Source organism: Lates calcarifer, unplaced genomic scaffold (assembly GCF_001640805.2).
Source record: "Lates calcarifer isolate ASB-BC8 unplaced genomic scaffold, TLL_Latcal_v3 _unitig_2708_quiver_3703, whole genome shotgun sequence".
Classification (NCBI taxonomy): domain Eukaryota; kingdom Metazoa; phylum Chordata; class Actinopteri; family Centropomidae; genus Lates; species Lates calcarifer.
In genome coordinates, this window is record NW_026116386.1 from 9255 (window position 1) to 22342 (window position 13088).

The 13088-nt window shown below is 39.4% G+C and overlaps 1 protein-coding gene across 1 annotated transcript; it reads right to left on the reverse strand.

The window, feature by feature from the left end:
• Nucleotides 1–3189: 3189 nt before the first annotated feature.
• On the reverse strand, nucleotides 3190–10248 carry LOC108893019 (fibroblast growth factor 4-like; the record flags this gene model as incomplete). Its single annotated transcript, XM_018690802.1, is given in 4 exon segments — nucleotides 3190–3223; nucleotides 3225–3364; nucleotides 5557–5660; nucleotides 10033–10248. Coding segments are annotated over 4 exon segments (494 nt in total), but the record flags the coding sequence as incomplete, so codon positions are not given.
• Between the last annotated feature and the right edge of the window lie 2840 nt (nucleotides 10249–13088).

Genomic DNA, 13088 nt, shown 5'->3' on the forward strand with positions numbered 1-13088 from the left:
GCAGCAATGTTATCGTTTGCACTATCCAATCGAGCAATTCTTCAAAAAAAGGTAAAATATTTTCACCTAGATTGTCGATGAAGACTGAAACATGATTGTGTACATTTACACTCACCACTTGCAGCTGTACTACATCATTGCACCTAGCCTGCGATCTTGCCTCATTGGCCAATTCCTGAATGATCTCCATTAGATCTGATAAAATGTTGTGATATTGGGCACATCTCCCGGGTAGGAACGGCAAAGTAAATGGTAAATGGACAATGGACTTGTATTTAGATAGCACTTTTCTAGTTGTCATTTTTTGCATGTTAAAGTGCTCGTGCGAGGCTGCTCTAGTTTCTCTGCTCCTACTAAATCTCTCATCCTGCTGTGGAACATGGAGAGGGTGCTGTCCCCATCCTAAAACCCCACCCTGCTGTCGAAGAGGGGGAGAGAGAGATGCGTCTTGATCACGACTTAACGACTGTAACTGTTTTGTGTAATTTCAGTAAAGGAGGTTTTGATGGTTTCATTTTGTAAAGATTCATTTTGTGGGGAAAGAGCGGGTAGAGGGATTTGATTAAGGTTTTGGAGAGCGTTTTCTATGGCACGCAGGGTTATGGTTGTAACTGTTTTGTCTGATTTCTGTTAAGGAGGGTTTATCGTTTTCATCTTGTGGGGGAGCGTGGGTAGAGGGGTTTTGATTGAGGTTTTGGAGAGCGTTTTCTATGGCACATCAGGGGTCACGATGGATAGAAAAATGTTACAACGGGTTCCCTGTCGAACCTGACAGACATCTCATCATGTGTTGCACAGATGTGTTTTTTCACCACAACACCTGTGTCACACTCTGTAAACATTTTAATTTTTTCCATGTTTGCCCTGTAAACATGGTCAATATCTGGTCAGTTTGCTCCTAAAGTTTCACACGGTTTCAGACATAGTTTGGAGACAGTTTGCTCCTTTCACACGGTCCTCACTCAAACCTCCTTTGCTGAAATTACACAAACAGTTATTTGTGTTTTGGGAGGTAGAGTGGCCTCTGGAAAGTCTGGCGGGAATGGCTTGGTTGAAATGTTTACCTTTTTGTAAAAGGGTGAGCTCTGTTAGGCCATGATTCTTGTAAAATGGTTACAGACATCTCACTAATTGTTCTGCAATCGGTTGACATGGTAAAACTACCACTCTTTGATAAGTAAGTGTGTGTGTGTGTGGGAAGGAGCGTCTGATCAAAAGAGCAGCTGTTAGAATTTTTCTGTAATAGGACACAGAAGGCCCCATTCCAGCAGGTTAATCATGCAAACTACCCCACATGAGTATCGTGAACTCACTGCTGAGACCATACAAGTATTGCTCCTTTTTCCTACCACTTACCTTTGTGAATCAATTTGAATAAAATGAATCTGCGCTTAAAAGTATTCAAATTTCATTTGTGTAAGTTAATTTCTATGAAACAGCTCTCAAGTTTGTAGGTCAAAAAGTTTTAAAAAATTAATAAAATAATGAAAAATTTCTACAGCATCTACAGTAGGATTACAAATGGCAGTAAACCTATTCTTTCATTGGTGTGAGGATTATGAGGGGCCTTGGAAAATGTTCTGCCCTGTAAGAGGTCCCTGTTCCCAAAAGTTTGAGAACCCCCAGATTAGCTGATTGACAGAAAGTTTGTCTGCAGCCACTGAAAATAAATCATAACCGTAGTCATTTCTTCAATATCAGTACCTGTACCAATACCAGAGTCTCAACTACAAGGATCTGATGTATTTCTGTTCTGCGTCTGTTCTTCATGATGGTAAAGTGACTTTTTTCCACAGATATTTCATTAAGATGCTGCAAGATTTCATTATTTTCTGACAATCAGCTAATTGAGAAAATAATTGAAAGATTTATTGATAATGAAAATGATTAATATTAATAATAATAATTAATAATTGTGTGTCTCATGTTTTACTGATTTTAAATAATAACTCTGAGGCAACAATAATTCCCGGTACAGATCTGTTTATTGAGTGTGAATAACCCACAGATGACATTTGAAGTCTCATGGTGCGACACAAAGCAGACATTGGTGGATATGACTCATTTATTGTCAGGTGAGTTTTACAGTAACAGAAGATGCTGTTTCAGCAGGGTTTATACAGGTTTTCATATTGATCTGTCTTGTTATTAAAATAAATAAAATACTCTCAGATAAAAAAAAGCCTGTATCTCCACCATGCCTGTAAACCTGTGATGCAGGTTCACAAGATCAACTGTTAGTTTTTTAGGCTGTTGGAAGAAAGACTGAGCAGCACTTTGTGGTTCTGAATCATATAAAATATATTGTCTCCTACAGGTGACTGAAGAGTCACCTGAAGGAGTAAGTAATATTTTACTGTCTTGGTCACCTCATTGTCTCGTTGGCTGGTTTATGAAGTTTCTTCAGAAGATGCAGGTAAAGTGTGTGATAAGCCCTGCGTTCCTCCATCAGTGTGGGCACTTGTATTCAGCTACAGTACATTGTTGTTGTGGGATCACAGTGTTGTGTCAGTGCTCAGAGCAGTCACTGTGATTAGTTACATAAAACACAAGAAAATAGCCTTTAAATGCTCCTCTGGACGCACACAAAACATGAGCTGACCTCTGACAACAGATAACTCTGCTCAACAAAGAGAGGGTTTCATGAAGAGTCTCACTTCTGAAAATATACTTTAATCACCTCTAACCTGACAGATAACCTCTTCTTCATATTTGGACATAATCTGTGCAGTCTTGGAGGTTTAGTCTGACTCAGCTTCACTAGAAACATCTGACCATGTCTGGATGAAAGTGTGGGAAAAACAACTCACACATGTGTTAGCCATATGGTGATACAGTGATATAAGGATCACAACATATCTGATCTGGAGTCTGCTTATTTGGAATTGTTCTAAACTCCATGTGCAGAAATAACCAGGAATAAAAGGAGGACACACACACATTTACTGACGCTGTAGCAAAAAGCCCAGTTTGACTGATGGTGATGGCAGGGTTAACACTGATACTGCTTTGTAGGAGTCTTCATTCACAGCCATGTTGATGCCACATTACTGATCTCTGGTCAGTATACAATAACACTTCATGCAGCTCTGGTTAGTATGTGATGGGCAGAAACATTTCAGATTGCAGCAGAGTTTTCCTGGTCTGACCAGACAGTAGCTTTAACTTGGCTCTGTCCTGGTGAGAGTTTCATATCCTGGGCAGGAAGTGTGTCATGGTCATGGGGTGTGACCCGGTTTCCTCTCTTGGTTTTGCCGGTCTTGCTGAGGCCAATGTACATGCCAGGGTAGGCAGCTGATTCGTAGGCATTATAGTTGTTGGCCAGTAGCTTCTCTCTGAACTTGCACTCATCGTTGTAGTGGCCCTGAGGAGAGGAGGAGGAGGATGAAGAGAGCAGGACAGGAAACAGTTCATCAGCTCAGTCACTGGTTCAGATTCTCAGATGGTGCAAATGTACATTATATGGTATGTATGTAGTATATATGAATACTTATAAACAGGCAAAAAATGTTACGACAAAATGTTCATCAGAGGAAGTCGATAAAAGGCTAATTAAAGTCGATTGAAGGACGAAGAACTTCTTTATGCTCAGAACAAACACTTGACAAACACAGTGGACCCATTCAAAGCAATTAGAATCAAATCTAACTGAACTCATCTAAAACCTAACTCTACATCCTGTGACCTGCTTAGCTGTTCATGAGTCAGTTACTACTGATGATGAGTCAGGTATGTGAATGTTTATTTCATAGATTCATCTATTTTTTTCTCCAGTTAATGAAATATGATATAATGAGATGTCCCTTTCTTAATATGATGCACCTGGCTGTAGTGTTAGGATGATTAAGAGAAGGTGGTGATGGCTCCACAGGAGTTGGGTACGACAGCTCCTGTGTTTCTCTCCCCTCATTGTGAGCTGCTCCTCCTACAAGCTAACGCTAAGTGACTTGGTCAGAGGACTGGTTTCATAAAACAGACATTCATCAAGATTACAACAAAGGATAACATGATGTGACTGAGACCAGTGAGCAGACAGAACCTTTAACTCTGCTCTCTGAAGAACACTCCCAAACTCCTCTAAACTTGCTTATTACTTGCTTATTACTATGGCTGACACTCACCCACGTATCTGTGTGTGTGAGTACTGATAATATGAGATTATTTTCCATTTCTTCCATTTTTTGTGTGTAAGTCATAATTATTTCCTGACATGAAAACCATAAAAATCATGTTAAACAGGAACTGTCTTTGTTATAAACTGAGAACTTTCCTGGTGTCAGTGATAAAGCTGCTGTAAACAGGTGTATTTCAGGGGGCGTGGCATGAGGAAGAACCGGCTCAGTGAGCTGCTGAGATCAGGGACCGGCAACAGGTTCTTACTGCTGTTTGTGTGAACCTACAAAAAGCACAACATGTCATCAGGGCAAACACCATTATTACACCCTCTGTGCATCAGAGCATGGCTGGCCATTATGATAATTCAGTGTGTCAGCCATACCACACACAGGGACTGAATGTACCATCCTGGCAAATTCCCTCACAAAGGTCAACCTGCCCGCCCCCATCCATGACTGAGCCACCTACCTCTGCACATACAGGACTGCTGTTAGATGACTAAGTGGATGACTAACCGTTGGATGACTAACTGGTGTATAGCTTACGGCTGAGTTAGACTCAGTCAGCTTTCACAACTATTTAAACTACAGCTGATCAGTCTGCTGTTTGGAAAGTCACTGCCACATAAAACATTACACCTGTGGCTTCAGGCCAGAAGAAACTGACCTGCAATTAACTGTGACAAGAAGAGATATCAGACAGAGGCAGCACACACACAGTGTATCTACCTCAGCTACAGTTGTGTCCAAATATAATGTGATAATATTTTCACTTACTTAACTGTTGAAAATTATTGAATTTTTCCTTGTGCATAAGTTTTATTATTAATTTTTTACATGGTTTAATTATTATTCTCTTCTATTTCAGGTCATAAATCAGATACTCAGGTGATTTCAAAGAGTGAGACTTAAATAAGTCTGATGCTAATGTCTCAGTGCCTGGTACCACAGGGACGTTGAGAGATCTGTGGAGTCCAGGTCTCTACAGGTCAGAGCTGCTGTGGAGGACTGAGGAGGACCTCCACAGTATCAGGCAGGTATTAGGAAAAAAAAATATACTACTCTTGAGACGTTGAACCTACAGCAGCTGCAAAGTTTACTGCTGTAGGTGAAATGCATTGTCACTGATCACATCATGGTCTAAACTGATGTGACAGCAGCATCTGAATCATAATGTATTAAAAAAAGTCATGACACACCACTTTTGCCAGAAAAGTTGGAAGGAGGCTGCTGAGCTATAACTAACCAGTGTGAGTGTATTTGTGTGTGATCTGATCAAAGTGAACACAGTCAACATTCAACACCAGTGACAGGTTACAGCATGGGAGAGATGCAATGAGGAAATTATCCTGTTTGACAGAATCAATATGTCCAAAAAATGTGTCCAAAAAATTCTAGTTCAGTTGACAAACTTGTTGTCCTGGTCCCAATCAGTTCTTACCGAGCCGTAGAGTTTCCCCTTGTTGCTCATGGCGATGAAGAGGCCGCTCCTCATCCCAAACAGAGTCACCACTCCTCTCTCCACAGGGGAAATCTCTAGAAGGGCTGGGATGAAACATGAACATCATCATCAGTAGCAGACATCAAAAGGAGGCAGCTCAACAAAAGGAGAAACTCCTAATGATTCATATAATTACCACACAGACTGATTTCATTTGTAATAAAGTTCCCCACACACCTAGAGGAAATGGCATCATTTAACTGTAGACCTGGTAGTTTCAGGAAAAACACAGGACCTGACCTTCTCTCTCTCTCTCTCTCTCTCTCTCTCTCTCTCTCTCTCTCTCTCTCTCTCTCTCACACACACACACACGCACACACACACACACACACACACCACACACACACACACACCTCCCGGTTGGTGGACAAACCAGCCGCCCTATGTGACATGAGCTGGTGTCAGAGGACAGAGCCATCAGCATGTAGTCACAGTTTACAGAAACCACAGGTTACAGCTGGATGGGGTTTTCCCACACTGTTATTTAATTCTGTAGTCCTGAACATCGTCTTCAGGTCAGAGCTGACCAGCAGCAGCTGTGTGCTCAGCTCTCAGTTTTAGTCACATGCTGATTGTTTCTCATGAAACCTAGTTTTGCTCAGTAGATTTCTACTGTCAGAACATCATCTGTCACTGACATTTTTAGCATGTCAGGAGAAGGCTCTGAGGGGACAGTGGTCCGAGGTCAGAGTCAGAGTTGACCATCATCATGTCATGCACACACCTGGACACGTCTGGATTTACACTAGACAGACAAAACAGATGTTTGGGTCAGTCGAGGTCCACAGTGGGCCCCTGCTACAGATGAAGCTACTGTAGTGGAACACCAAGCTAACATGAGATATGGAGGGTGGTAGCACACCATCGGCCCTGTGTCACCAAATCACTGGTTGGTTATTGTTGGCAAACTGCTCAGGATGTGATCAAAAGATTAACAAAAATGGAAATTTAGGAAAGTCAAATTGATTTCATGGATAAGGTCATTACTTTTTCCTGTTTATTTTTCCATAAAATCTCAGTTAGCAACACAAAACAGAACAGAACACAGAACAGACTGCTTATAAGGCTGCTATAAGTGCAAATAAAAAAGAAGGTTTTTATGAGCCATACACACTGGAGGACATCAGTGATTACCATGACAGCATCTAAATTTCACATTATTATTAATAAAATACAGAATAATTTTGATAGACATTAATGTAAAGCAGATGATCATATTGATTTGCCTACAGCAGGCTGACCACTAACCATTCATCACCATGACAACCATACAGAAATGGCTGCTGGTTAGAATTGTTTGCTGAGCTTCTCTGCCTCTTTCACAGCCCGAGGTAAAGAACTGAAATGAAGAACATCAGTTAGTGTTTAAAATATCCTTGGAATGCTGCAACATGAGAAGAGGAGTTCCACCTAAACCTAACCCTCATTTCCCTCAGTGATCAGTCAACCACAGTAGTTACAGTGACAGGGCTTTGTTATTTCCTCATTACCACATGTTTTGTGTTGTCTCTAATACTTAAAACAGCATTCAATAGTGTGAATGCACTATTGTTCTTCAAATCTTTATTCTTAAACTTATTATTATCTTCTGTACGTTTTTTGGCATCTCCCACATACTTTGTGCTATTAAAACCATTGAACCACCAAAATGTTCAGCTCATTCGGGACATTATTGCTTACATTCAACTTTTTTATATTATTTATACTTTTTAAAATATTCAACTTTTCCTGCAAATTTTTTCCCATTAAAATGAATGGACGGAATGTTCAACTCCTTCAAAACTTCAGCCTCTTTGAACTTTAACTACTTCAGCATACTTTGTGCTAGAAACTTCATTTAAACTTTAAACAAGTCCCAACAAGTTCAGCTATTCAACTTACATTCAACTTTTTACCTTGTACAGTTTTTGAATGACAGCAGTTTATATTTCATGCTCATTTTTAGCAATTTCTGAGTTTATAATGGGTGTGTATTGCTGGCTAGAGTGGGTGATGTCATTTCAGCCCTTCAACTTTTCTCAAATTTTTGTGCTTCACCTCTTCTCCTGCCCACACCTTTCACTTCTCACACACAATTTATACCTCTAGATAATTTTGTGCTCTTCACACAGGCCAGTTTTTAAACTGCCATACTGTGGTCATTTTTCACTTTATCTACACAAATAACACATGTCTGTGTTCAGTAAAGTCTCCTGGTGCTGGTAGTTACCTGATTTTATCGATAGGAGTTATGGTTTTTGAATTATTAGGAGGAGTTCAAGAGATGCGCAGAAGCAAATCTCTGTATTGTGTGGCTGTCTGGGCTCAGAGCTCACTGTAGCTGCTGCCTTTGAATTGAAATCCTCTTTTCTGATCCCTCAATTCTTCAGCGGCTAACTAGTCCTACATACTTTGAGCTACAGAAACCGTTCAAGTATCAAAACATTCAGCTTCTCGAGGACATGCCTGCTTACATTCAACTTTTTAATATTATCTATAGTTTTTGAAATATTAAGCTTTTTCTCTAAGATTTTTTCCCATTCAAATGAATTGAGAGAGAGAAACTTAACTACTTCGGCATACTTGTGCTAGAAACTTCATTTAAACTTTAAACAAGTCCCAAGATATTCAGCTATTCAACTTACATTTCAACTTTTTGATATCTTGTCCAGTTTTTATATTTCATGCTCATTTCATGAGATTTTCTGAGTTTATAATGGGTGTGTATTTGCGCTGGCTAGAGTGGGCGATGTCACGCAGTGACATCATCCACTCTGGCTTTCAGCCCTTCAACTTTTTCTCAAATTTTTGTGCTTCAACTCTTCTCCTGCCCACACCTTTCACTTCTCACACACAATTTATACCTCAGATTGTAATAACACTGTCCCTAAGCCATAGGATTTACGATTTTTGAGGTAGCTCCCTTGATCACCAAGAGGAGCCCTCAACTGCCTCATTCATCTCCATTTTAGCTCTCCTCAGACAAAACCCAAACCGGGCCAGTTTTTAAACTGCCACACTGTGGTCATTTTTCACTTTATCTACACAAATGACACATGTCTGTGTTCAGTAAAGTCTCCTGGTGCTGGCAGTCACAAGATTTTATTGATAAGAGTTATGGTTTTTGAATAAATAGGGAGAGTTTGAGAGGTATGCAGAAGCAAATCTCTGTATTGTGTGGCTGTCTGGGCTCAGAGCTCACTGTAGCTGCCGCCTTTGATCTCTGTGCTGTTTACAAACACAGTCAGACACACACACACACACACACACACACACACACACTAATGATACCTAATTCTTTCCATTTTACCTGTTAGGAAGTTCAGACATTCCACGTTCATATTTCATCTTCCAGCTTTGGCTGTGTGTTATTTGCCTTTAAGCTGATTCCTCAACATGTTTGTGCTCTCTGCTTTTCTATCTAATGCACTTAAGCTTCCATCTCCAGTTTTACATTTTGACTTCCCACTTTTGATTCTGCATTTAGCTGTTTTTCTTTCTGCTTCCACCCTGTTTGTGTTGTAACTACTGCATACTTTCTGCTACAGAAACCATTCAACTATCAAAAGGTTTAAACGTTTTCACATTTGTGCTGATTCAACTTTCTTCAACTCTTTATGCTTTTTAAAATGTTCAACTTTGTCTCCATTTTGCTATTCAAACAAATGCTTCAGCTGTTGGTTTTAACTTTAAGCTTCTGCATCTACCCTTTCTCTCTGATAATTTCAGCCATTTTAAACTTCAGCAATGACTTTTGCCTGTCAAATTTTACATTTTTCTTCTTCATTTCAACAGTAATTTCAGCCATTTTAAGCATTGCTTCAGCGATCCATTCAGCTCTCAGCATTCACACACATTTTCCACAGGAAATGCATTTTCTAGTTTATATTCTGTTATACTACACTTGAATTTAAAAAGCCTCTCTGGGCCCATCAAAGTTCTGATCAAGTAAGGCGTGTAATATTCATACTCTGTTTAACAGAGTAAACATTCATAACACAAAAAAATCACAACATCAGATCACATCAAAATGTAATCAGCCGGCTCTAAAAACTGAAAGCACCTTATTCTCATGGTGTTGTTGTTGCTGATTTCAGCATGACATCACAGTGAGTCGGGATCAAGCTGAACAAACTGTGATCACTGCTGATTGATTCTGTTTCATGTCATCAGAGCTGAGGTTATATTTAGTAGGAATCACTAAATATTTGTCAGCAGTGCCAGTCTATTATTATACATACTTTGTATTTAGCTGTTTAAAATGAGCCCCTGAACTTCTAATGATGAATTCATTACTAATAAAAAAGTAGTGATCAATTACTATTAACAACCAGTACAATAATCACTGATCCTAATGGTTCTAATTTGAATCAAAATTCTCTCTTGTTATACTTATATGTAACCTTACATTTAACAGGAAATGGTAAAATGACTTACTGTTTCTGTTCTCATTATGCACACCTGTGATCTTTCCATTGGGTAAGACTTGAATGTGGAAGCCAATGCCCACATTACAGTAAAGCCTTCTCAGCCTTTTTATCCCCAGCAGGTATTCTCCATCTCTGGCTGTCACCTCTCTCTTGTCCCAGGAGCTGCTGCTGGCCCGAACCAGCGACACTGCGCTCTGTATGGTCTGTCTCTTAATGCTGATGACTGGAGAGGAGCAAAGGAGCTATCCCATACAGGAGCAGTGGGAGCTTGGACCTTGACATTGACATCCTCTGCTCACCAGTCCCAAGGTACACAACTATTGTGTATTGTGTATATTTAAGTCCAGTTAAATGTTTACTTATCAACAAAAATGGTTATAAAATCCTTCCAATGCTCTCTCAAAGAAATACCAAGAAGAAAATACCTCAACTTCTGCACTCTTAAAAGCCCAGAGGGAAGTTTCAGTGTGCATATTTAGACATCTCTGAACCCATGAGGGATCCAGTTCGCCACTGATTTGTCTCCTTTCCCAACTTTGTTTCCTCTTCAGGTAGATCCTGCAGACAGACAGCAGACTTATATGTACCCCACATTACATCACACACCACCTGCTGTCTTGTTTGTCTGTGAGTCACAGATGCTGTAGAAGCACACAAACGTAGAGATACATAAAACACATAGTGACAGAAAACAAAGGGAACACGCAAGTACACTGAAACATCCAGTAATGAATAAAGAAATAAAAAAAAACAAACAAATGGAAATTGACCCTTCAGTAAATTTTTCTGTATCACTGACATCACGTCAACATGGCTGCCCTGGGCCCATCTTCCCTGGTTTGTTTGACTGTAACTTCAGTGTTTTAGAGCTTTTATTTGATGCTATTTTTAAAGTAAAGACCCAAACACTCAAGCCTTTAAGCTCTTCGGTGGACCTGTTGGTATCTGCAACATTACTTGGGAACCAGAGGATGGCATCCTGGGAAGAAAAAACATTATCTGGACTTTACCTACAGAGTCTCCTACTATGGTCAAGAGCAAGATAATCCCAAAACTGCAAATCCTATAATAAGCTTTTAGTTGTCAGCATGGAGGAGTTTTAATTAAAAAAAGAACTGCAAGAGAATCTGAAGGATTTGCACATGAAGCTCCATTAAATGACAGAGCTAACTGAAACTTTCCTGGTTCAAGAGTCATGTATGGAATCACTGACACTGCAGCAGCTCCAGATCAACGCCTGGCAGGAAGGCTCAGGGGAAATGGGTCAGCGATAGAGGCAAGCATCTTGTCCAGAGCTCCTATGCAGAGTGATTACAAATTAAAGCATTCAAGCCAGGTTAATTCTGTAACTGGTTGATGCTTGACCCAGTTCCTACCTCCCTTTTAAAACCATTTTAATTCTGTATCTGTTGCCAAAACTGTTTTAGTAAAACTTCTTTCAAAAAATTTTAACACCCAGCAATTTTCGACCAATTGCAATTTTCAAGTGAAATTTGAAAGCTTTTTTTTAATCAGCTAAACTCAAACACTAAATTAGAATTATTTCAATAAGGTTTTAGGACAAAACACAGCATAGAGACAGTCCTTGGTTTACTTCTTAGTTGGAGAAATGTTTTCAACAGAATCATCAGAATTTTTTCATATCATTTTTTGCAATGGAGGTATCCATTTGAACCATTGGTTCAAGAACTCAATACACTGGGCTTTACCCCAAACCAACCCTCTTGGAACACAGTTAACCACTGCACCACTGTGCAGAGATGTTAAGTGGTAATAATAATAGTAATAACAGCTATAGCAGTCATGACAATTATTATAGTGGCAATAACACTAACAGTAGGGTCAATAATTTTAAATATAACAGCATGTTGTTGAGTGTTATCTCCATTACTACTGGATAGGTTCACTCCTTCCCTATCCACAGCGAATCTACCAAAAACATTAACCTTCAATCTCTGTCATTCTTAAAAAGCACAAGAATCTGCAAAAGCTCCTGTAGTCCTATTTCAGGTTTAAATGTTAATGTTAAAATACTGGCAAAGGCCTTGACAAGATGAGTAGAGATATGTCTCTCTTTAATAATTCAATAATCCATCAGAGAGACATGTATTCTCAAATATATGGCGTCCATCTACAACCCAAAACCTGACGTAGTATTTTCTCTGGACACTGCAAAAGCCTTTGACAGTGCTGGTATTTGTTAAAATTACTGGGAAAAATTCAGGTTTGGTAAATATTTCTTTTCTAGATGGCTCTCAACATACTTCCCATTATAACTTAGAAGTCTGTCTGTTGTCACCATTGTTTTGTGCTGTAGCTATTGAACCTTTAGCAGTAGTCCTGAAAACCTCAACACACCTGCAGGGTATACACCAGGGGAATATTGATTTTTTTGTTATTTGAGAACCAACATAACCCATTCACCTCAGGTGCTACATAAAAATACAGTATATACAAATAAAGTATCAAACAGGTCTGTATAGTAACTCCAACTGTTTCCAAATTCTGACCAATAATCCAATTTCAGCTCCTCAGACTAAATGACACCAGAGCACGTCTCTCCTACACTTTTCATATGAGTAAAACACAAACATGAAATGAGCCCAAGCTCATTATATCACCAGCTGATTCACACACATAATCTTTCAGCAGTGGACATGACTGAACATTTCATATATTTTTTGAATAGTTGGACCCTGGGACACATTTTAATGTCTATGCCAAAGTATATGGACTTGCAAAAATATCAGTAGAAAAGATGAGTCTATTAATTTTTTGGCCAGCACTCATGCTTGGAATTCCAGGCACTGAAGCAATCGTCAAAATTGGGTGATAAAAAAAGACAGGAGCAAAAGCTTTTTTATTATTAAAAGGAAGATGAGAGATTTTATATATCATGCTCCTCCATGCACATTCACATAGTACCATACAAATTATATTATTCATACATCATGGAAGATTTCATTTGAAGGACTTTTGTAACAGCACAAAGTCTGGCACTAACTCTAACCTGTCAGATCCCCTTAGACCTGAAATTCTTTGGTATTCTCATGGCCTGAGAAG